The sequence below is a fragment of the Paroedura picta genome, chromosome 4, assembly GCF_049243985.1.
Source record: "Paroedura picta isolate Pp20150507F chromosome 4, Ppicta_v3.0, whole genome shotgun sequence".
In the NCBI taxonomy this organism is placed as follows: Eukaryota; Metazoa; Chordata; class Lepidosauria; order Squamata; family Gekkonidae; genus Paroedura; species Paroedura picta.
In genome coordinates this window covers 144018806-144043975 of record NC_135372.1, presented here as the reverse complement: position 1 = coordinate 144043975, position 25170 = coordinate 144018806, and the positions used below count along the sequence as shown (strand labels likewise).

The following is a 25170-nucleotide window of genomic DNA, read 5'->3' as shown; positions in this document are numbered from 1 at the left end:
TGTGTAGTTTTCTCGGTGCAATCACCTGTCCATGAAGACCTTTTCCTTTCTCCTTTGGGCTAATCCTGCGTTGAGCAGGGGGTTGGACTAGATGGCCTGTATGGCCCCTTCCCACTCTAGGATTCTGTGATTCTTTGGTGGGTAGGTTTGCTTTCTTTATTCTCTCTACCCCTCCTTCCCCTACAGTGATTAAAAGCAGTGGCCTCTAATCTGGAGAGCTGGGTTTGACTCCATATTCCTCCATATGCAGCCAGGTGGGTGATCTTGGGCTAGTCACAGTCCTGTTAGAGCTGTTTTCACAGAGCAGTTCTCTCAGAGCTCTCTCAGCCTTACCTCTGTCACAGGGTGTCCGTTGTGGGGGGAGGAGGGGAAGGTGATTGTAAGCTGCTTTGAGACTCCTTTCAAATACTCCAAGTGAGCTATTCTGTCCCCTCTCCACCTCCTCATCTCTGGGCTGAACACTCCCAAGTCCCTCAGACCCTTCCTCACAGGGCTTGGGATCTAGCCCCCCCCCCGGATACTCCTTCTCGCTCTCCTCTTCACCCTCTCAATTTTGTCCCTGTCCTTTTGGAAGTGAGGCCTCCAGAACTGCACACAGGACCCCAGGTGGGGTCTGACCAATTCAGTATTCAGTGGGACTGTGACCTCTTGCAGTTCTGATGTGATGCCTCAGTTGATGCAGGCCGACACTGCATTTGCCTTCTTTACCCCCTGCACATTACTGCAAATGTGCAATAAAAAGGATGCTTAGGGCTGATCCTGCGTTGAGCAGGGGGTTGGACTAGATGGCCTGCATGGCCCCTTCCCACTCTAGGATTCTGTGATTCTATGATTCTGTGCTCCGTTGCAGTTGAAATACACAACAACATGACCACACAACCCCTTTCCAATGGAAGCGTGGAACACATGGGGAGAGCCAGGATCCGAATTCAAGGGGAAAATTCCTTAAAATGAACTCACCAGGAAACAGCAGCAAAACTGAGGTGTGTAACAGACCCCAGATTTGGCAACCCTGTCCCCCACCCCTGCCGCCACCCCCTCCCCTGTTTTCAGGAGGGCTAAGAGACAGTGACGTCACCGGAACACAGCACTTGGCTAGTGCAGATATTCATGCTCGAAACACGGGCTAAGGGTATTGCTTAGGGGCGGGGCGGTAATTCCTCTTCCCTTTCCAGGAGGGGCATGTCTTGAATCTCCGGCTGCATGAAGGACATGGGTGAGCACAGGAAAAAGATTTGGTGCCAGCCAGGCCTCTGCTGATGCGGCCACATCCAGAGTCTTCCAGGCCCCCCTGCAATCCCCCCCTCCCTCCTACCCTCTTTCTCATCTCTGACTTCCAGCTATCTGGAAAGGCAGTCCTGACCATTAGGCCTGTGATGATGAGGTCTATAACGTTTGTGAAGCACAGTTCTGGCATCCTAAGCCCTGCAGACTGCTGGTTCTTTGAGCAGGACAATAAATAGGGGAGAGATTGGGGGCGGGGGGCGGGAGATGGAACGACTCAGAAACCAGAGGGAAGAAGGGGCAATTCCACCTCAGTGGACAATCATAGGCCCAAAGGTTACAGTACTGCAGGGTGGGTGTGCCTGGGGGTGCCAGCCTCCAGGTGGGGCCTGGGGATCCCCCGGAATCACAGCTCCTCTCCAGACTGCAGAGCTCAGTTCCCCTGGAGAAAAGGGCAGCTTGGGAGGGGGGACTATGTGGTCTTGGACCCCACTGAGGGTCAGGGATGCCAGCCTCCAGGTGGGGCCTGGGGATCCCCTGGAATTCCAGCTCCTCTCCAGACTGCAGAGATCAGTTCCCCTGGAGGAAAGGGCTGCTTGGGAGGGGGGACTCTGTGGCCTTGGACCCCACTGAGGGTCTAGGATGCCAGCCTCCAGGTGGGGCCTGGGGATCCCCTGGAATTCCAGCTAATCTCCAGACGGCAGAGATCAGTTCCCCTGGAGAAGAGGGCTGCTTGGGAGGGGGGACTCTGTGGCCTTGGACCCCCCTGAGGGTCAGGGATGCCAGCCTCCAGGTGGGGCCTGGGGATCCCCTGGAATTCCAGCTCCTCTCCAGACGGCAGAGATCAGTTCCCCTGGAGAAGAGGGCTGCTTGGGAGGGGGGACTCTGTGGCCTTGGACCCCCCTGAGGGTCAGGGATGCCAGCCTCCAGGTGGGGCCTGGGGATCCCCTGGAATTCCAGCTCCTCTCCAGACTGCAGAGCTCAGTCCCCCTGGAGGAAAGGGCTGCTTGGGAGGGGGACGGAGGGATGCCAGCCTCCAGGTGGGGCCTGGGGATCCCCCGGAATCACAGCTCCTCTCCAGACTGCAGAGCTCAGTCCCCCTGGAGAAAAGGGCTGCTTGGGAGGGGGGACTATGTGGCCTTGGACCCCACTGAGGGTCAGGGATGCCAGCCTCCAGATGGGGCCTGGGGATCCCCTGGAATTCCAGCTCCTCTCCAGACTGCAGAGATCAGTTCCCCTGGAGGAAAGGGCTGCTTGGGAGGGGGGACTCTGTGGCCTTGGACCCCACTGAGGGTCAGGGATGCCAGCCTCCAGATGGGGCCTGGGGATCCCCTGGAATTCCAGCTCCTCTCCAGACTGCAGAGCTCTGTTCCCCTGGAGGAAAGGGCTGCTTGGGAGGGGGACGGAGGGATGCCAGCCTCCAGGTGGGGCCTGGGGATCCCCCGGAATCACAGCTCCTCTCCAGACTGCAGAGCTCAGTCCCCCTGGAGAAAAGGGCTGCTTGGGAGGGGGGACTATGTGGCCTTGGACCCCACTGAGGGTCAGGGATGCCAGCCTCCAGATGGGGCCTGGGGATCCCCTGGAATTCCAGCTCCTCTCCAGACTGCAGAGCTCAGTCCCCCTGGAGAAAAGGGCTGCTTGGGAGGGGGGTCTCCATAGCATTAGACTCCACTGAGTCCACTGCCCCAAATCCCTCCCCACTCCTAGCTCCACCCCCAAAGTGTCCAGGTATTTCCCAAACCAGAGCTGGCAGGTCAAGGGCAAACCCAGCTCTGTGTCTCAATGTGAGGCTGTATGGTGTGATTCTAGGGATGCCAACTCCAGGGAGGAAAATCCTTGTGGGGGATTGTGGGGGAGGTCTTGGGGAAAGTGGGGAGGGGCTTCAGAAGAGCTTTGCCCCAGGGTCCCCTCTGCAAAGGAACCGTTTTTTGTCCAGGGGAACTGATTTTTGGAGTCTGGAGATGGGTTGTAATTCTTGGAGGACTCCAGGCCCCACCCAGAAGCTGGCAACCGTTTTTGGGTCCTTTTGCTAATAACAGTGTGTCTTTCCCTCCCCCCCCCCACGCATTTATGGTAATTTACAAGGTGCAAGGCCTCATGAAGGAGTAGAGCTGCGGGTTTTGTACCCCAATTTCACTCCTTGGAGTGAGGAGTCTCAAAGCAGCTTCGAATCGCCTTCCCTTCCTCTCCCCACAACAGACACCCTATGAAGGAGGTAAGGCTGAGAGAGCTCTGAGAGAAACAGCTCTGTGAGAATCGAACAGGACTGTGACTGGCCCAAGATCCCCCAGCTGGCTGTATGTGGAGGAGCAGGGAAGCGAACCCGGCTCTTCAGATTAGAGGCGCCCACTCTTAACCACCACACCATGCTGGCTCTCACCACTACACCAAGCTGGCCTACCCTTCCTCTCCCCATGAGAGAGTTCTGAGAGAACTGTGACTGGCCCAGGGTCCCCCAGCTGGCTGCATGGGTTTCAAACCCAGTTCTCTCCAGATTAGAGGCTGCTACTCTTAGACACAACACCAGGCAGCTGGGGAGGCTCAGGCCAGGAGAGGTCCCTTTGAGAGGGTGCCAGGCCCTTAGGGCTTTAAATTGGGACTGGAAAAACATTTGCGAGCCAGTGCAGGGGCTGCAGGACAGATGTTATACTGCAGCCATGCCACATTGGGTCCCATGTAATGTGCTTCCCTGAAATGAGCAGTCACTTTCATTGTATGTTCTCCTGCCTGCCAGCAGATGGCAGGCTTTCTCCACTGCAGAATTTTTGGAAGGCTAGACACATCTGACAGAGAGGCTGATTCTGTGAAGGCTTAAAAGGGTGGCAGGTGACAGTGGATGAGCGAGAGGGTTTTGAGTGTCCTGCATAGTGCAGGGGGTTGGACTAGATGACCCAGGAGGTCCTTTTCAACTCTGTTATTCTATGATTCTAAATTCCGTCTAAACCTCCGGAAGAAGTTCCTGACAGTCAGAGTGGTTTCTCAATGGAACAGGCTTCTTCGGGAGGTGGTGGGTTCTCCTTCCTTGGAGATTTTTAGACAAAGGCTGGAGAGCCATCTGACAGAGAGGCTGATCCTGTGAAGGCTCAAGGGGGTGGCAGGTGACAGTGGAGGAGCGAGAGGGTTGTTGGTGTCCTGCATAGTGCAGGGGGTTGGACTAGATGACCCAGGAGATCCCTTCCAACTCTAGGATTCTACGACTAACAATTTTCTATTTTAGCATAAGCTTTGGTCAGAAAAAGCCCATTTTGTTGCTTGCACATAGAGGGGCTTCTTAACCAGAGAAGGGGAGGGGCATAACTGAGAATTTGTTTAAAATATTGTTCTACCCAGCTATCCCCCATTACTTTCTCCTCACTATTTTCACTAGCAAAGATGGAAAGGTTCTCTCTTTTAGAACAAGTAACCTGCTTTATAAGAGCCTCTTGTGGCGCAGAGTGGTAAGGCAGCCGTCTGACAGCTTTGCCCATGAGGCTGGGAGTTCAATCCCAGCAGCCGGCCCAAGGTTGACTCAGCCTTCCATCCTTCCGAGGTCGGTAAAATGAGTACCCAGCTTGCTGTGGGGTAAACGGTCTTGACTGGGGAAGGCACTGGCAAACCACCCCGTATTGAGTCTGCCATGAAAACGCTGGAGGGCGTCACCCCAAGGGTCAGACATGACTCGGTGCTTGCACAGGGGATACCTTTACCTTTACCTTTTTAACCTGCTTTATAAGGCTAGTTTTTAGTCACTCTGAAGGTATTTATTTCTTTAGGGATTTATATCCCGCCCCTCTCAGACACGGTTTGCACAAACGAAAAACTCAGTAAAACCAATCAAGTTACCAAGTACCCAAAAAAAGTATTTCTAAAAGTCACAATTAAGTACTGTTGCATCAGCTCAAAATCTGAAATAATTTGTAGCTGGCCAGATTTTAGAATGAAGAGGAATCAGAGGCGGAAGGAGGCCTGAGATTTAGAAGTCTTTTTGTTGTTGTTGTTGTCCAACTGACCTCAACCAAAGTCCTGGTCGACAAGCTCCATGTTGCTCCTGATCTCTCTGGGGGACTCATTCCACTAGGCAGGAGAAATCTGTGGAAGAAATGCACAAGTGTCCTGCATAGTGCAGAGGGTTGGACTAGATGACCCAGGAGGTCCCTTCCAACTCTATGATTCTGTGATTCTAGGTGCCAGAAGACTGGAGGAGAACATCCCAATCTTCAAAAAAGGGAGGCGTTTCTGATTTTTCTGCAAACTTAGGGGGCTCTTCTTCGCTCTAGAGACCAAGGATGGCGATCTGGGAAACTACAGGCCACTGAGGCTGACCTCAACTGCAAGGAAGTGAATGGAACAGATTTTAAAGGGGGAAATATGCATTCATCTGGGAAAAAATATGTGGATCCAGGGAAGTCAGCACTAACTGGTCCTGCCTCCCCAACCTGGGCTGATACATTTTTTTCTCTGTTGTTGATCTTGCTGAGTTCAGATTGATTTGAACTTAGATCTTTCTCCTCCCCACCCCCGCAAATTGAAACAGAAATCCTTCTGAACTTGATTGGGGAAGCTCAGAGCGGGGAGGGGAGCACTGGTCACGAAGCTGAACAACCTTTCCAGAACTCGGGTGAGGGTGGGTGTCAGGTGAAGTCCAGCCAGAATTAGTGTTTTATTCCTTTTCTTTTGACTCCCAAGCCAGCAGCAACCTATCAGAGAAAGAGGCAAATCTCTGCTGTGAGGAGTGTGGGCTTCTGGAGCGCAGTCACTTTAAAACAGGGAGGGAAGCCTTGCAGCCGGAAACCAGGAAGTCTTTGAACTGACAACCTGGCCAATCAGTGTTGCAGGCACAGAGCAGTAAGCTAATTCACAAAAAGCAGAAATTTACACTTATACTGGTGGCGGTTTGGCTACTTCCCACTCTATGATTCTATGAGGCTAGAGGTGAGCTCCCCCTCACTGGCGGTCTTCAAGCAGCAGCTGGACAGAGACGTATCATGGTTGCACGAGGCTGGTCCTGCATTAAGCAGGGGGTGGGACTCGATGGCCTACATGGCCCCTTATAACTCTACGATTCTATGTTTCCAAGGCCTCGGCCTCTGCTCCCTGTTACTGGCCCTGCAGAGGAACTGGCTGGCCCCTGGGTGAGACGGGAGGCTAGACTCAGGAGACCCTCACTGGTTTGATCCAGAAAGACTCTTCTGATGTCCTTGGGTGGGGAGAAGGCTCAGTATGCATTTGCCTCCGTTGACCCAAAAAGCACAGTCCAACTGACTGACGCGTTCTTCCAGCTCTTGTCTTTTTGGCAGACGAATCCACAGAACCACCACCAGTCCCTCCACCGCCTCCGTGTCCTGGCCGCGTCCTCACAGGTAGTTATCGTCCTCCTCGGTGTCTCCGTCGTCCTCCTCGTCCCCCTCATTCCGCGCCAGGGCCTCGATGTCGTGGGTGATGTCCGTGATCATGCGGTTGAAGGACTCCGAATCGGAGCGCAGGGACCAGCTGTCGTAGCTGCGCACGGCCGAGGCGGAGGTGTTGCTCATGCTCCGCTTGATCCGGCCAAAGCTGTCGGTCAGGATCCCTCCCTCTCGGATGCCGATGTTCTCCAGGAAGCCCTCGAAGTAGCCGATGTCTTGATCGGGGATGAACGGCCGCATGCCTGTCAAGGAAGGAGGACGGCGGGAGGAATTGGGGAAGGAGAGAGCAAGGAGAGCAGAGGCTGAGTCCGGTGGGCCCTTTAAGACCAACCATTCCTTATTCTACTCTGAGTTGAACTTTGTTGGCCTTTAGGCTCCCTCTGGGCTTAAAGCTCATTCTTGGCTTCTGTTTGATCGACTGCCGTTCACAGTTCTGGACCATCGCCTTAATCCAGCCTCAGCCCGGTTAGCTAAGCATCGCGGAAGGGCGGAGTAGAAACATCAGAATCAATAAAATAAATAAAAAATCCTGACTAGCTACCCCTTCCTGGCAATTAAATCCGCCCCTCCCCTGCTCTCTTTCTACCTACGTGGGACATCACCCCTGGAGACTTAGTGGGTTGGCAATTTTGGGAGTGGGGGGTCTGGGGGGGCTATGTTGCTGAATTTAGTATGGTTATCTAGTGTGTTTTTATTGTAGTTAGCTGCCACGTGATGGCAGGCCTGGGAGTGGTGGTCCACAAATATAACAGATAAATGAATAAATAATTGATTAGATCAGGGGTAGTCAAACTGCGGCCCTCCAGATGTCCATGGACTACAATTCCCAGGAGCCCCCGCTGGCGGGGGCTCCTGGGAATTGTAGTCCATGGACATCTGGAGGGCCGCAGTTTGACTACCCCTGGATTAGATAGATGGATAGATGGACGGACGGACGGACAGGCGGATAGACAGACAGACAGATGATAGACAGATTTGAGCTTTTATTTAGGTGAAAGGTATGCTTCAACCATTGCAGAGAGCAGGGGTCCCCAACATAGGATGTGGGCGGGGCCAGGTGGGTCTGTTGCCCAGCAGGGCTTCTGATTGGCCACTGGAGATTTGACTGGCTGTGCAGATGTTTAAAAACCTTGCTTGGGCAGTGGTTGCCACTCCCACACAAGGATCCTCACCGCAGAACTGAAAGGAAGCCGTGGAAGCCATTTTCTGGCCAGCTCCGCCTCCTGGGGGTGGGGCTGACCCGGCATGAGAGGATGCTGCACGTCGAGCTTCAACCCAGAGCCGCCCTAGGAGACAGTGTGGGCTTACCCAAGAGAAGAAACTTCCGCTTGTCTCCGTAGAGCTGGAGGAGGCCGGTGCAATACGCTTCCACCGAGAGGCCCATCCGGTATTCCCGGAGCAGTAAGGCAAACTGCTGGATTTCCTGTGGGGTCAGCTTGTTTCTCAGCTGCGAGCAGAGAGAGAGAGGCAGGAAGGTTAAAAGATGACATGTTTGAAGCCAGAAGCCAGGGACCGAAGGGTTGTCAAGCTCTATGGTTAGGGAGGGGAAGAAATGGGCAAGGAGGCTGGCACTTCCGACCCAAATCTTCCTGAATTGCTCGGAGCCAGAATGAGTTCCGGATAACCTCTCGTTTTCCAAATAACCATTGTTCTTCAGTGGCTCAATATTTTGGCTGTTACTTTTTTTATTCATGTAGGCATGAAAGCCAAGATTCAGAAGAGCAAGTGATAATGGCAAACTCTGAGAAAGGGTAAAGCCATCGACCACGTGGTCCCATGCTTGTGGTAAAACTGCTCAAATTGACTGTACAGAATGTCACAACAGGGTTGCAGCTATGTGGAATCTTTTCAAGAAGTATAGCTTAACGTCAGCCGGAATTCCCAGGAGCACAAACCAGACAAGATCATGGAGAATGAGGAAATAAAAATTTGGGGGGGGGGAGGACTTTTGATTACAGAGAAACACCTGGAGCATAACACCCTTGATGTCACAGTTGTGGGTAGGAAATAAGAAATACGGTTCAGATCACAGACACTGCAATCCCAAAAGACAGCAGAATAGAAAAAGAAAGAATAGGAGAAACCACTAAATACCAAGACCTACAAATAGAGTTAGAGTGCCTCTGGGAGATGAAGGCTTACCATTGTGCCAGTTGTATTTGGAGACCCAGAAGTCTTAAGAGACACTTGGACATTCTGAGCATTGAGCAAATAACACCAGCTCAGCTCCAGAAGGTCATGTTCTTGGTACAGCAAGAATCCTACAAAGGTACCTCTGCAGTTCCCAAGTAGATCTCGAACGGCAAAACCCCATCTACGTCAAATATCTGACTGTGACAATCCATTAATAATAATATTATTGGATAATAACAACAACAGCAACAACAGCCAGCTTGGTGTCATGGTTAAGGGTTGGTGGTGGCCTCTAATCTGGTGAGCCAGGTTTGATTGCCCGTTCCTCCTCTGCATGCAGCCAGCTAGGTAACCTTGGGATCCTCACAGCCCTGATAATACTGTTCTCACAGAGCTCTCTCAGCTCTGTTCTCTCAGCCCTGATAATGCTGTTCTCACAGGGCTCTCTCAGTCTCACCTACCTTACCAGGTGTCCGTTGTGGGGTGAGGGAGTGAGCGTGAGCCAATTACTACCAGGGGAGACCACAAGCACTCTTGTGCATGCACCGGGCACCCCAAAGGGCCCTCTGCACACCCGACGCACCGTGACCATGTACTCCTGCAGTTGTTCCAGCCCTGCGCTGCTCTGGTCGCTGCCGCTGCAGGCCGTGGCGAGGCTGTGGTGCGACTGGTGAAAGGAGGGGGAAGAGCCGCCGCTGCGGTAGGCCTCGAAGGTTTCGTGGGAGCCGTCACTGCAAGACAAAGGAAGAGGGTGAGCAACGGTGCCCAGGCCTCGTCTGGCACCCCTTTTGGCTCACCGGAAGCCTGCCTGCCTGCCTGCCTCCTCGTGGCATCATTTCTCAAGGCTGAGATGCTTCTGGGCAGCTGCTGGGAAGTTGCTCCCTCTGGTTGCCAGCTCTGGGCTGGGAGAAACCTGGAGGCTTTGGGGCTGTGGCTGGGAGTGGGCCGGATTGGGAGCAGGGAGTCTAACGCTACAGAGTCCCCCCTGCAAGCACCCGTTTTCTCCAGGGGAACGGATCTCTGTTGCTTGGAGGTGAGCTAGAATCCCAGGGGATCCCCAGGTCCCACCTGGAGGCTGGCATCCCCAGCAAGACCCTGAGACCAGCAGGGTAGCCTCTTTGTTATATGCGGATGGCCCTGGGTTTGAGCCCCAACCGCTCCCGTCACAAAGGACCTTGGGTAGCCAGTCGGGTAGCAAACCTCAAGATGGAACCAAGAGATCTCCCAGAATTACAGCCGAGTCCTAGAGCAGCCTTTTTTGGCCCTGGCCCTTACAAGAACTGTTCTCTGGCTCCAGGGCAATAGGCCGGCTGCTTGCACAACGAGCAAGGCTGAAAAACGCCCAAGTTAAGAGCGAATGAACGATAAAAGATCTATTTCTAGAACATTCGATCAAGAGAGTCACCTACCTTCCTTTCCCCCCCCCCCTTGGATACCTTAATTCAAGCGCGCACAAAGGAAAAGACTAGGGGTGGCCAAACTGCGGCTCTCCAGATGTCCATGGACTACAATCCCCATGAGCCCCTGCCAGCGCGCTGGCAGGGGCTCATGGGAATTGTAGTCCATGGACATCTGGAGAGCCGCAGTTTGGCCACCCCTGGGCTAGTACACGGTTTCTTTCCCTTTCCCTTGGTGAAGGTCGAACTTCCAGGCTATCTCAGGGCCCCACGTGAATCCACTCCCCCCCACCCAAGGCGTCCAGGTCGTTCCCAACCCAGGGGGCCCCAACCCTACCTCAAGCTCAGGGTGCTACAAGCTAAGCCCGAGCTCCTATTTAGCCCCGGGCGCTGGGGGAATGGCAGAGTTGTCAAGCCGCCCAGACTTCGGCTGCAGCCTCCCCCCCCCTCCCCAGAGCGACCACTGCCAGGCTCCCTTTGGCAAGGGGGCCATGATGTTGACTCCGCTCCAGTCTCTGCCTGCGTGGCGCAGACACGCCGTTTGTTCGAGCAGGACTCACAAGGAGCTGCAGCAGCTGAAATCGGCGTCGTACGCGTATGTCCCGTCTGTTCGGCAGCTCACGCCTGGGAACAACAAGGCAAGGAGGGCGGGATGAGGAAGAGCCAACACAACCAGTGAGGCTCCTGCCCGCCCGGCCCCTTCCGAGAGTGCAAAACGAGGCAAAATCAGTCCGCCCCCCTCCCCAATTGTGATCCTGCTTGAAATGGACCCCAGGTTTGGGCTGGTTCAGGCAGGCTGGCTTTCCTCCACCGGAACAGTTGTGTGCTTTTTCGCAGTGAAATTGGGAGCGGCTGAGTGGCATGCATTTGTGACTGTGCAGCTGGGCGTTTTCCTCGGTTGTGCATCAGGTCCCCTGTCATAGCTCCAACCATTTCACATAGATGTCCTCTTTCTGTTCTCCGTTCTGGAATATGCTAGGTCCTGGAGTGGGCTAGGAAGGTTCACGGAGGAGAGATTCATCGGTGGCTACCTGCCACGGTGAACCTCCATGTCCAGAGGAAGTCAGTCTGCGAACAGCAGAGCCAAGAGGCAGCATCAAGGGAAGACCTCAGCTTCTGTGCCCCGTTGTCAGCCCTCCAGGGGAACTGGTTGGCTGCTGTGTGGAACTGGATGCTGGACTAGATGGACCATTGGTCTGATCCAGCAGGGCTCTTGTGAGGTCCTCATGTCCTTCCTTGGCCTCTATGCCCCACTGCTGGCCCTTCAGAAGAACTGCTTGGCCACTGCGTGTGTGTGGCTCTGCTCCACAGGGCAGCCATTTTGTCACTGGCTCCGCCTTCTGTGGCAGCCATTTTGTGATCAGAATTCTGAAGAGGGCCACAGGCTCAAACACAGGTGGGACCCCCAGTTAAGGTCAGCGTAAGTCCACGTCACGGTTTCGCGTGTACTCACTGCGGCTGGACAGCCAAGGGCGCTTTGGAGTGGACGTGTAATGATAGCCGGCCCGGTCTACACACTCAATGGTCTGGTCCCCATAGATGATCTGGAAAACCTGGCAGATGAGGGCACAGGATTCCTCTGCCATGTCCTGGAGCCCAGGGAGAAAAGAGCTGTCAGATCCCCCTGGGAAATGCTTTGTTGCAGCTATGGATAGCGTTGCCACTTTCCAGGTGGGGTCTGGAGATCTTCCAGAATCACAGCTGATCTTCATACTGCAGGGATCAGTCCCCCTGGAGAAAATGGTTGCTTTGGGGGTTGGATTCTGGAGACGTTGAAACCTGCTGAGGTTTCTCCCCGCTCCAAGCTCTCCCTGTCTCAGGATCTGTCCCCCAATTTCCAGGAATTTCCCAACCTGAGTTGGCAACCTGAGTGAATGATGGTAAGCAGGGGCACATCCAGACCCTCATAATGATGAATCATCAGGTTTGAAAATTTCTGGAGATTTGGGGGGTGGAGTGGCCTTAGCGGGGTATAATGCTATAGAGCAGGGGTAGTCAAACTGCAGCCCTCCTGATGTCCATGGACTACAATTCCCAGGAGCCCCTGCCAGCGAATGCTGGCAGGGGCTCGTGGGAATTGTAGTCCATGGACATCTGGAGGGCTGCAGTTTGACTACCCCTGCTATAGAGTCTGTCTTTCTAAGCAGCCATTTTCCCAGTGGGATGGATCATTGTCAGACAACCAGTTGTAATTCTGGGGGCACTCCAGGCCCCACACATCTTGGGCTCAAGTGCTATTTCTTTGCTCCTTCCCTGGTTTATTTCTGTGCTATTGTAGCCTGCTTTGGATACCTTTGACGGAAAAGTGGGATATAAATGTTCAGCAACAAGCACATAAGAAACAGAGTAGACTCACCTGCTTTTCCTGATTCCACACTTACTCAAAACTAGGGTAGGGGAATGGGGTGGATTGCTCCTCCCCTGGAAATATTTTCTTGCCTCATGAAAAACTGTTGAGCAATAATTTTAAACCTGTGTTCATGGTGCATGGGGGGGAGGGGGCAAAGTGGGAGGGCTCCTGGAGTTCTGGCCCTGCTGGTGGACCTCCTGGTGGCCCCTGGGATTAGGCCACTTTGTGACACAGAGCGATGGACAGGATGGGCTGTTGGCCTGATCCAGCATGGCCTCCCTTATGTTCTAATGTTCTTAATCCATTTGCTGCAACAACTGCAGTTTATTTAGGGAATTTCTCTCTCCCCTCTCTGCCTTTAAAGGATATCCGAGGCAGCCGACAAACTCCACAGCACAGAAAATCCCACAAAAGCATCAAAAGAGTAAACTGTATCATGGAAAACTGTCAGGCTTTGAACAGAGTGTAAAAATATGGGTAGCGGCCAGTCCCAAATTGGGCCAGAAGAGGAAGCAGAAATCCCCTTTTCTTGGGGTCCCTGCTGCCATTCTCTTCTCTATGTACCTTCCACCTTATTGAGGCCTGTTGAATATCAGGCAGGTTTGTTTTATTTACTTCACTACAAACAATTGAGTCCTTCGTCTGCAGTCAATGGATGCAAAGCATCCCATAAGATGTCAAATAAACACCCTTGGGCACTATCCACCCAAACCTTCACATTTATATCACTCAGGGGGACAACAGTTTCGATTTCTCCCCTGATTTCTGCACGCATTTTTGTGTCTTGAGTTTTCACTTAGTTTTCATTTTTAAATTTTGTCCGTCCCCCCACCCATCTTTTCCCTCGAGCACATTTCTGTCGGGTTTTCCTGGTCCCGCCCTCTCCGGTGCACCTCCAGGTTACTTTTCAATGATTGGACGGTCATGGCCAAACCCCTCCCTCTCCTTCCCTCGCCTTGAGGACTAGAGGTTTTATTTCTTCTTAACGGTACTAACCTAGCGCTATATCGATAGCAGTTTTATTTCTTCTTAACGGCGCTATAGTGCTATAACTATATAGTGTTAGTACCAAATGGCTCCGCGGGTTCTTTTGATACCTGGCTTCTCCTTGGGACCCTCCTGTCTTTGAGGCGGAGGGACCATCTAAAGTTGCCAATCTCCAGGTGGCACCTGGGGATCTTTGGTTATTATACCTGCTCTCCGCGCAAACAAGAGCAGTTCCCCTGGAGGAAACAGTGGAGTCTTTGGCATTTTGTTCTGCTGAGATCCCGCCCTGCCACAAACTCCGCCCACTCTCCTGGCTCCACCCCCAAAGTCTCCAGCCTTTCCCAAGCTAGAGCTGTCCACCCTCAGTGTCACTTACTCTGTTGGTCACAGCCAGGATGACCAGGTTGCAGTAGGCTTCTGGGCTGGGCTTCTTGGGGTCAAGAGGATCGTTCCCCGTGTTCCTCCGCTCCCAGCTGCCGCAGGTCTTGCCTCGCTCCCAGCTCCCGCTGTAGGCCTGCCGCTGCTCCCAGCTGCCCCCGGGCCTGCCCCCCGCCCGCCTGCACTCCCAACTGCCTCCGGGTTTGCCAGCAGGGCGGCGCTCCCAGCTCCCACTGTAGGTCTGCCTGCGCTCCCAGCTCCCAAAGGGCCGCCCCCCACCCCCACCCCCACCCCCCTGCCTCTTCTCCCAGCTCCCACCCCCCTGCTTGCGCTCCAGGCTGCCTCCCCCGCTGGGCCTCCCCTCCTGCCCGCTCCGGGCCATCTTCCAGTCCAAGCTGCAGATGGTGTGGCGCCTCTCAGTGGTGGCCCCCAGTGGCCTGGGCTCCGTGGGCCTCTTGTCAGAGGGTCCTCCAGGGAATTTCTTCTCCTGCGTGCTCCCGGGGTACGAGTCCAGGCTGCTCCCTGCGGGCACAGGGTCAACTCCCAAGCCTGGAAACAGGGGGAGGGGGGAGACCAGGGGTTAATGGTCTCTGAGGTCCCTGAGCCGGCCTTTGCTGACAGAGAGTGGGAAGGAGCTGCCCAATTGGATGCTCAGACCCCCAACATTTTGTGGGCGCTGTTGGGCCTGATTCTACCTTAGCCTCTTTCAACTTTTTTACCCTTGAGAAACCCCTGAAACATCCTTCAGGCTTCGAGAAACGCCAGAAGTGGCACAATGGGGCAGAATAGGGTTGGGAAGCAGAGCTGTGCACATGCCCACCTGGGGTCCCTCCCCTCCCCACCCCCTCCAGGCCCATCACTGGTGGGCCACAGTGGAAGGACTTCTGGAGTTCTGGCCCCTCTTGTGGACCTCCTGGTGGCCCCCAGAGTGTTGGACTGGAGGGGCCGTTGGCTTGATCCAACGTGACTTTTCCCATGTTCTTATGTTCTCCCGCTCCCCAAATCTCCTGGAATTTCCCAAACTGGATCTGGCAACCCTAGCCCACCTGTTTTGAGCACCAAGAGGTGCAGTGCATCATCCCGCAGGTAGGAGGCAGCAGCAATTTCATGGGTGGGGATTCTCAAGATGAGCTCCTCGTTGTCCCGCCAGGTGAGAAGCAAGCAGCGGGCCGAAAGGCTCAGGATACTGTCCTGCTCCGGGGTCGTCTTCAGCGGAAGCTCCTTCAGTTGCTGCGGGTTTGGGAGAGGAAAGGAGCGAGACTGGAGCCATGTGTCCGGTCCCTGGATGAGACTGGGCAGGGTACAAACCTCCCGGTGGCCCTCTGATCCCCTCCCTTGGTGCTTTGCACATGAACCAAGGAAGCTGCCTTCTACTGAGCCAGGCTCTTGGCCCATCATGGTCAGTATTGCCTGCTCAGGCTGGCAGCTGCTCTCTAGGGTCTCAGGCGGACGTCCTTCCCATCACCTCCTACCTGACCCTTTTAACTGGAGATGCTACTGAGATTGAACCTGGGGCCTTCTGCCTGCCACACAGGAGCTCTGCCACCAAATAGGCTGCCTCAGGAGGTGGTGAGCTCCCCCTCACTGGCCGTCTTCAAGCAAAGGTTGGATACACACTTTTCTTGGATGCTTTAGGATGCTTAGGGCTGATCCTGCGTAGAGCAGGGGGTTGGACTAGATGGCCTGTGTGGCCCCTTCCAACTCTATGATTTTATGATTCTATGATTCTAGTTCAGCAGTGGAATAGGCTGCCTAAGGAGGTGGTGAGCTCCCCCTCACTGGCCGTCTTCAAGCAAAGGTTGGATACACACTTTTCTTGGATGCTTTAGGATGCTTAGGGCTGATCCTGCGTAGAGCAGGGGGTTGGACTAGATGGCCTGTATGGCCCCTTCCAACTCTATGGTTCTATGATTCTATGAACCACAGGGCCTCCCCTCAGCCCTGGGCAGGACATCCTTCCCAATCCAGGAGAGACAGAGGGGGCACCAGAGTCAATGAGTCAAGCCACACAATCCAGGGGGAGGCGGATAAACCCCACCCCAGGGCTCATTTCCACACTTCCCCAGTTCTCTTTATTTTTTATTTTACTTACATATTGCCCTGCCCAGCGAACCTGCCCAAGAGTCTATTAAGAGCGGATTAAAGGGAGAGATCAGCCCCTTCATCCACCCTGAGGTCTTAATTAGTGAGGGTTTTTGCCGCCAAATGATTGGATGTTTAGCCTTAGTTTTTATGTTTTAGTTGATGGGTCAGTTAATTATAAATTGTATGTGTTTTATTGGGGTATTTAATGCATGGGGTTTTATTAGAAGCCGCCACGAGCCCTTACGGGACTGGCAGGATATAAATGTAATAAATAAACAAACAAACAAATAAATAAATACAGAATATGTGTCGGAGGGCAAGTGGCATGGTATAGGTCAATCTCGGGGGCTAAGCAGGGAAGGCAGCCCACCAAGGAAGACTCTGCAGAGGGAGGCCATGGCCAACCACCTCGGCTTCTCCGTTGCTTGGAAAGCCCCTCACTGGGGTCTCCATCAGTCAGTTGTGACTTGACAGTGCTCTTCTAGGTACTTCATATATTCAGATTCCTTAAAATTAACTTTCCACCCTTAAAGGAAACCAGGATGACAAAAAACGTGGTGGTTGGACACGATCAAAATGGACGCCAGCCAGAACGTTGCACAACTAAAAGAGGATCGGAAATCGTGGCGACAGCTGAGCCATCGGATCACCAAGAGTCAACTGAATGGCTGACATCATCATCATCATCATCATCATCATCCTCATCCCTAATCCTGCATCCAACCCTCTTCCCGGTACAACTTGTTCCCAGCACACAACTGTTAATTGAACAGCACCAAACTTCACTGCAGTGCATCATACGATTACCCTGGCTGTATCCAGGAGCTGCAGCAGCTCGTCACGGCTGGAGGGGTTCAAGGACGTCGTCACCCAGGTCAGGTGGCCTAAAAACTGGAGAGAAAGAGAAAGCAGAAGGAGTCACCGGTGAGAGAAGATTGGCAGCAGAGAGATGGGTGTTAATATCGCCAGCAAAAATGTGTATTTAAGAAGCAACCTTATTCTGCTGGAAACCATAGACCAGATTGTCTGGTTGTAACATTAGCAATCATTCAGACATGCAAGAAAGGAGAGAAGGAGGGTGAGAGGGGACATGATAGCCCTCTTTAAGTATTTGAAAGGTTGTCACTTGGAGGAGGGCAGGATGCTGTTTCTGTTGGCTGCAGAGGAGAGGACACGCAGTAATGGGTTTAAACTTCAAGTACAACAATATAGGCTAGATATCAGGAAAAAAATTTCACAGTCAAAGTAGTTCAGCCGTGGAATAGGCTGCCTAAGGAGGTGGTGAGCTCCCCCTCACTGGCAGTCTTCAAGCAAAGGTTGGATACACACTTTTCTTGGATGCTTTAGGATGCTCAGGGCTGATCCTGCGTTGAGCAGGGGGTTGGACTAGATGGCCTGTATGGCCCCTTCCAACTCTATGATTCTGTGATTCTAAGGACCAAAAGACCTTGTGTGCATTACAGGAAACATAAAACCTTGATGTTTATTTATGGAAGTCTGTAATTCCAACATAAAAGTTAGGATCTCCCCCAGTCCAACACAGGGTCACACTGTGGCCAATCTTCAGGGGACTTCAGGAGGTCTACCAGTGGGGCCAGAACGCCAAAGGCCCTCCCACTGTGCCCCCCACCCTGCACCAAGAATATAGAACATCCTTGCCCCGACAAAAATAGAATCCGATAGCACCTTCAAGAATGACAAAGATTTATTCAAGGTGGGAGGTTTCGAGTGCATGCACAGAAAGCTCCCACCTTGAATAAATCTTTGTCGGTCTTAAAAGTCCAATCGGACTCTATTTTTGTTGTGCTACTTCAGACCAACACTGTGATCCTCTTGAATCTATCCCTGCCCCAGACATAGCCCTTGTGGCTAATAGCCACTGATGGGGCTCTGCAGGTCTGATCCAGCAGCCCTCTACTTAAGATCCTATATTCTTTCTGCTCCTGCAAGTGACAAGAGGTGACAGTTCTGCGTCCCTGCTCTTTATCTCAGCTGATCCATGCTGGCTCCAAGAAACACCCTCTCTTTGTTCCTTTGCCCACCTCACCTTCACTTCCTTTTCCACGTAGTCATGCAGGAGGACATGGGGGTCAATGAGATAGTCCGGGGGATACAGCGGGACAGAGTGCAGAGGGCGCCGGCAGACGGCGTTCTTGGAGGCCTGTTTCCGAGCTGCCTTGGGGAAAACCAGCCGCTTGATGGGAGACACGAACCCCTGAAAGAAGAAACCGGGGGGGGGGGTTAGAAAAGAGCCAACGAATGGTGGGGGGATGGAGGAAATGATAGGGGGTTGAGCAGGGGGTTGGACTAGATGGCCTCTATGGACCCTTCCCACTCTAGGATTCTGTGATTCTATGATTCTATAGAGGTTTTAAAAATTGCAAATGGGGTGGAAAGAATGAACAGGGGGAAATTTTTCTCCCTCTCCCATGTTGGTAGATTTTAGAAGAAGAGTTATTTATTTATTTGTTTGTTTGTTATATTTATATTCCACCCTCCCCAAAGGCTTCCATTCGCCTTCCCTTTCCTCTCCCCACAACAGTCACCCTGTGAGGGAGGTGGGGCTGAGAGAGCTCTGACAGGACTGCTCTGTGAGAACAGCTCCAGCAGGACTGTGACTAACCCAAGGTCACCCAGTTGGCTGCACGTGGAGGAGTGGAGAATCAAACCTGGCTCGCCAGATTAGAAGCCACTGCTGGTTGGTCCCTGTGTGAGACAGGAGGCTGGACTGGATGAACCCTCCCTGGTCTGACCCAGCAGGGCTCTCCTGATGTCCTCAGCAAGGCCTTGGCCTCCCTGCCCTGTGGCTGGACCTCCAGAGGAACTGGTTGGCCACTGTGTGGGGCAGGAGGCTGGACTGGATGGATCCAGCGGGGCTCTTTTGATGGTCTTAGGAAGGCCTCAGCCTCTCTGCCCTCTTGTTGGCGTTCCAGAGGAACTGGCTGGCCACTGTATGACTTCATTTGCTGTTGACAGTTCCAGACCAGGTGCATGTTCTGATTACCCCTGAGAAAGCCTAGTTGGCAAAATGCATAGCACCTTTGTAGTATAAATCTGTTTCTAATCAGCTGGCATTTTTCCTTCTTGCTTTGTTATGCATTGCTCGGTGCAGCCCACTTTCTTCCTGCTTTGTTTGGCCACGCCGTGAGACGGGAGGCTGGAGTAGATGGGCCCTCCCTGGCCCGACCCAGCAGGGCTCCTCTGCGGTTCCTTCGGAAGGTGCCAGAGCCAAATAAGGCTCAGCCGCAGAGGAGAATGGTGGAAATGGCTGCTAGCAGGGAAAATATCGACAGATGCCCAGACCCTCCAAAATGGCTCCGCACAGACTCTTCTGCATGCAGATGGCTGCACAGACGCTCTGCCCAAAAAGCCAAATTTCTTCTGTCAATAATTAAAAAAAAAAAAAACACACACAACCCGATGGCCTAAATTAAGCACGCTGCCATGGGATTGTCCCTTTGCAGGCAAGGAAGTGCACCGAAGTGGCTCCCTCTGACCCTCCCTCCGTCCAGCCGAGATTTCTCCAAAGTCCAACAGACTTTTCCTCACATGCTCTCCAGAAGTAAAACAGCGAGAAAACTGAGAGGAAGCAAGGAAGTCCAGCCCACGTCGTAGACGCAGGTATGTGCTGAGTTCTCGTTCTGTTATGGGAACACCCAGGTTGTCATGCAGGCCCACACGTGGCCCAGGTGGGCGGGGCTTGGTGACGCAGGGAAGCAGCCCACACTGCCACTTGCACCAGAGGGAGGCCATGGGAGTTGGCACAGGGTGGGTGCCGGGTGTCACTCCATTTCACACAAGCAGCTGCCATGCCCAGCCTCTGGTCAGGGGTGCTGGGGGCTGCCTGTGGCCAGTGTGTGTGAATCCTAAAATCATAGATTCCCAGAGTTGGAAGGGACCTCCAGGGTCATCTAGTCCAACCCCCTGCACTGTGCAGGACACTCACAACCCTCCCGCTCACCCACTGTCACCTGCCACCCCCTTGAGCCTTCACAGAATCAGCCTCTCCGTCAGATGGCTCTCCAGCCTCTGCTTAAAAATCTCCAAAGATGGAGAGCCCACCACCTCCCGAGGAAGCCTGTTCCACTGAGGAAGTGCTCTAACTGTCAGGAACTTCTTCCGGATGTTTTGATGGAATTTAGAATCATAGAATCCTAGGGTTGGAAGGGACCTCCTAGGTCATCTAGTCCAACCCCCTGCACTGTGCAGGGCACTCACAACCCTCTTGCTCATCCCCTGTAATCTGCCACCCCCTGGAGCCTTCACAGAATCAGCCTCTCCGTCAGATGGCCGCATAGCCACCCTCCGCTTGCCGCGGCAGATGTCACTGGGAGCAGCAAACAACATAAAGGGAAATAAAAACCCGGCCTGGAGAACAGGTAAGGAGGACCACAAAGCTTAGTGGTAAAACAAAATATAGGAATGACCTCTCACTTTGAACAATTTCCCCGAGAAACATACAGCAAAGGGGGTCCCAAAGGGGGTCACGGATCTCCAGTGCCCGAAGCGGCCAGCACCGGAGGAGGCCTTTCACATCCCCTTTGTCTAGGAGACACTGCTGGTTCTTTCCGGCTGAGCTGGACCCCTTTCCGGCTGCTTCTGCTCCTCGTCCTTCAGCAACAGGGAGCTCTGCCTTGTGGACTCCCTGCCCGGGGCACCAGCGTATGTCGGGCTGGAAACGCAACACGTCCATGTCAGGACTGGCTCCTGGCTGTTTGGCCGCCAGCCCGGCTGACAGATGGGCCTCTCTGGAGGCAGCTGGCCGGGGAGTCGGTCCCAAGGGGGTCTGGAGGGTGGTGGATCAGTTACCGGGAGGGGAAAGGCCAGGACAGCCCATCTGGCAGAGGGAAGGGCGCCATCGTTCCAAGCCAACCTTCAGGCGACAAGCATCCCCCCTCCCCCCAAGCTCTCAAAAGGTTTGGTAGTGTGGGGTGGCCAACCTCCAGGCAGGACCTGGAGCTCTCCTGGAATTACAATGGCTCTCCAGCCCGCAGAGGTCGGTTACCCAGGAGGAAACGGCTGTTTTGGAGGGGGGGGGAGGGTTTCCAGAGAATTTCTGTCCTCAAAGGACATTGGAGAGAAGTCGCTGGAACCCTGACTCAGCTCCCAGCAGTTATTCACTACGGTTGCCAACTCCAGAATCGAAACTTCCCAGAGGACTGGGGAGTGGAGACAGGGGAGAATGTCATTTGCAGAGGGGAGAGACCTCAGGGGGCTACAATGCTGTTAAGCAGCCATTTCCCATGGGAGGGCCAATTTCTGCAATCTGGAGAGGAGGCTATGCCTGGAGGTTGGCACCCCTACCAGCAGTGTGGATTCTAACAGCACTCAGTTTTCTTTGAATCCTTTAAAACAGAGTTGTTGTTTTTTATAGCTTGTGGGCAGCCGTGGAACCCTGACAATAGGCAGGGGGCGCAAACACACGTGAATGCGTGAAGCCCCCTTATGCTGAGGCAGACTATCGGCCCCTTGAGGTCAGTCTTTCCTGCTCAGACCGGCAGGGCCTCGGGCAGAGAAAGGTCTTTCCCACCACCTCCTGCCTGGTCCTTTCAACCGGCATGCCAGGGATTGAGGGCCCTGAGGGAGCGGTCACAGTTCCGCAGGGCCTGCGAGAGGGAGATCTCCCACCAGGCATTGGGTTGAGGAGGGTAAGGGAGATCGGGTCCCTGTTCTTGAGGCAGGAGATGCCTCTCCCAAGGGCGGAGAGCGTTGTGGCCTGGGAAGGTGGCTGGGAATAGATGGGATTTTGCCGCCAGCAGTTGTATTTTATTCTGGGCTTTTATTGCAAACTGCCATGAATGAATGAATGAATGAATGAATGAATGAATGAATGAATGAATGAATGAATGAATGAATGAATGAATGAATGAATGAATGATAAACCCGGGACCATCTGCATGTTAAGCAGATGCTCTGCCACTGAGCCATGGCCCCTAAACATAAAAACAGCTGTTGCAGGAGGAGGAGCCAACCACACAAGTTCAGGGATCAAATGTGTCAACATCTAATGGTATCTAATGGGATCTCCGCAACATTTCCGACAGAATCTTCGTTCAACAGGATGTCTTTAAATTGGCACAGCCAATCAGAAGCCCTGCTGGGGAAAAGCTGCACCAGCCCCGCCTGTTTTCTAAAGTCCTCAGTGGACATCAGGAAAGGCATCGGCAGACACTGTGGTGCCCACGGCTGCCCTGTTGGGGACCCCCGCCTTAAGGAAATGAAAACCTGCCCGAACACAGAAATTCAGATCTCTCCCCCCCCCTGATGTGGACTCCTCCCTTCCCGGGCTTCCGGAGAGTGGGGCTGGAAGAGGACCCAGCTCCATGTCAGCAACACCTGTGCCAGGTAAGTCAGCTTTGCACCTTTGCAGCTTTTCTTTTACCTGTGTCTCTTAGCAGAAACAGTCTTGCCACATTGCGTGTGTACCCAATGTCTGGATTTTACTTTTCTCTCTTTGGGGGATGAAATCCTGGCCTACAGATGCCTTTACCAAAATCTGCACTAGGAAAGTCTGGGGGAGGGGAGCTGCCGAATGGTGCTTTCAGGGCTGCTTCCGGGTCCTTTGTGGCTCCAGCGAAGGTCACCCTGGTTTCCTCCCAGGATGCCAGGCGGGGGGCCCGGAAGTGACGCACGTCCTCCTGTCGGGGTGCTCCAGGGACCCCTTATAAGCAGGGCTCATGCCTAGCCTGGCTTCCCTGTCACAAGCTGTTGCTCTTTTGGGAGGAAAAGCACTCTGCGCATGCTCATGTTTCTTTTCCTCGGGGGCTCAATTCTGTAAGCAGGAAAAGCTCACTTTTGGGAGAGGGGACAGAACTTGAGAGGAACCCCAGATTCCAAAAGGGATCACACACCTGTAGGGAGATCAGCTCAGTTTTAAGCTCGGGAAGGCAGTGGGAAGAGGTAGGAAAAGCCAAAGAGCTGGTCCCTCCCTGGCTCAAGGGCTGCCATCCTCCAGGTGGGGCCTGGAGACCTCCTGGAATTAAAACTGATCTCCAGACCACAGAGAGCCGTTCTCCTGGAGAAAACTGGCAGCTTTGGAGGGGGGACTCCAGGACAACGGTGGGGTAACCTCCTTCCTCCAACCCCAGCCCCCCAAGCTCCGACACCAGACCACCAGGGATTTCCCAGCCTGGAGTTGGCAATGCTATGACCAGCTTCTCCTTTTTAAAGCAGGCTTTGCCTGGGAGAAAAAGAACCCACAGGAGTCTCAAAGCGACTTCCAATCACCTTCCTTTCCTCCGCCCACAACAAGCACCCTGTGAAGAAGGTGGGGCTGAGAGAGCCCCGAGAGAACTGAGACTGGCCCAAGGTCACCCAACTGGCTGCATATGGATGAGCGGGGAATCAAACTCGGCTCACCAGGGCCACAGCTTACAAGGGACACAGCCTGCACCCCCAGAAATGCCCCCAGGCCATAAGAGGACCCCCTCCCCGGCCCTCTGACGCGCCTACCTTTCTCGCTTTCTTCGCTTCATGTTCCATGTCCCGTCTCCGCTCTGCTCGCGTCCACAGGAAGGCAGCCCTTCCTCCCCACGGCCCACCCTTTGTTCTCTCATCCTGTGTTGGAAACTCCAGCGGCCCCTCGCTGGGCCACGAAGCCCAGCTGCCAGGTTCCTGCCCAGCCAGGGACTGATAAGCAGATGGAACCGAGACGCCCGCCAAGGCGAAGAGGAAAGGCCGGCCCTGGGCAGGGTGTGGGTGTGGGTGAGTGTGGGTGCTTGGGAGGGTGGGCTTCAGGACCCCACAAACTGGGCTGCTCCAGCCAGGTCAGGGCCATGCCTGGACATGCCTGGACATCTGTTAGAATTCAGTGGAACTAACCTGCTGGAACTGTTGCCTGAATTGTATTTTTGTATCACACTTGTTGAACTGCTGTGTTATTGTGCAAATATTTATACTATTGTTTGTTTATTCATGATTGTCTTTATGATGCTTTATGAATGATCATTTTGCACTTTTGGAAGCATTATTTGCTGTACTTCCAGAGTCAGAAATCCCCAGTTGGGGGCAGGAGATTCTCTGGTTTGGAGCTTCTCCTCCCATGTTAAGTCTCAAAAAAAACTGCAGGGAACTTACAGGGCTTGGTTAATGGGATGTCCCTGCATCTATTTTGGAGGCAGACCTGTAGGGTAAGAAACTAACCCTAACTCTCCCCCATCCCACTGGATGATCAAATCTTTGCTGGGGGGGGGGGAGAGATGACAAGTGCTGGAAGTCATGGAAATTTCAGCTTTGTTTGGATCTTTAAGAAAGACATGGAAGCGGGGGCTGCAGAACTTCAGAAATGGCCTAGGCTTGGCTCTCCCATCCCCCAGCTTGTGTCCTTGGCCACGAGGCAGCATTTGCAATTTCCATTCCACACACACGTTGGATAATGCAATTCCCCTGTGCATTTGCAGCTGTGCAGAACAGGAAAATCAGCTTCTAAAGTGCATTATCAGCTTCTAAAGTGCATTGAAAGTGCATTATCAGCTTCTAAAGTGCATTGAAAGTGCATTATCCAACATCTGCGGGACGGGCCTTGCAAGCGTATGATGCAGGACAGGGCTTGGCTATTAAAAGCACAGGCAGGCCACCCAGTCGGGGAAGGGTGGGAATCTTCGCTAGCAGCCACCAAGAGACCTGCCGTGCGTGCATGCATCCGGTCCTTTCATTAAAGGGCAGAAAAGACCGCGACCTTGTGACCGACCCCCAAGAAATAAGACCGTACAGAGAGCCCTGCTGGATCAGACCCTCCAGAGCAGCATTCTGTCCCCTTGGAGGGTCACAAGCAGGAAGCGAGCTCTCCCCGCTGTTTGCCTCCAGGAAGTGGCATCGGGACAGGGCATAGCTTCAAAGGGGCAAAAGGGGGCAATGCCCCATCAGTCGTCTGCTGGGCCCCTCCGTCCAGCTCTAGGCATTGGTTCAGTCGGCTGGAACGGAATGAGCAGCCAGCGGGGATGAAGAGTAAAAGCCGGTGTGAATGAGGAATCACATTGGAGTCAAGCAGAGAGAGATGGAGAGATGAAGGAATAAAGGGGTAAGAACGGCATTCTGTCTGGCTCTCAAAGGAAACAAATGAAAAGCTGGGTGAACAGGGCAGGGCTTCACAATAATAGCCCTGTAGAACTCTTTTTGCTGGGGAAATTATTTTCGACAGAACAGGAGACTAATCGTAAGGCCTAGAGGTCACTGGGCACAAATGTTCTTTTGCTAAGGGGAGGGCTGTGGCATTTGCTCTGAAGATGGAGAG

At 53.5% G+C, this 25170-nt stretch overlaps 1 protein-coding gene across 1 annotated transcript; it reads right to left on the bottom strand.

Moving 5' to 3' along the window:
* Positions 1–4942: 4942 nt before the first annotated feature.
* On the bottom strand, positions 4943–23574 carry CCM2L (CCM2 like scaffold protein). Its single transcript, XM_077336061.1, has 10 exons — positions 23391–23574; positions 17986–18153; positions 16746–16829; positions 14900–15083; positions 13852–14402; positions 11592–11727; positions 10699–10762; positions 9325–9472; positions 7917–8055; positions 4943–6850 (listed from the first exon to the last, which is right to left on the bottom strand). The coding sequence occupies exons 1-10, from the start codon at positions 23418–23420 to the stop codon at positions 6558–6560; spliced, it is 1797 nt and encodes a 598-aa protein (XP_077192176.1). The 5' UTR covers positions 23421–23574; the 3' UTR covers positions 4943–6557.
* Between the last annotated feature and the right edge of the window lie 1596 nt (positions 23575–25170).

Bases quoted from the DNA above. Each gene is read 5' to 3' on its own strand.
- CCM2L (XM_077336061.1), bottom strand. From the start codon at position 23,420: ATGGAACATGAAGCGAAGAAAGCGAGAAAG. The intron at 10,763-11,591 runs GTGAGTACACGC...TGTTGTTCCCAG, and splicing joins CCCTTGGCTGTCCAGCCGCA to GCGTGAGCTGCCGAACAGAC. The intron at 9,473-10,698 runs GTGAGTCCTGCT...TTTGTCTTGCAG, and splicing joins TTCAGCTGCTGCAGCTCCTT to TGACGGCTCCCACGAAACCT.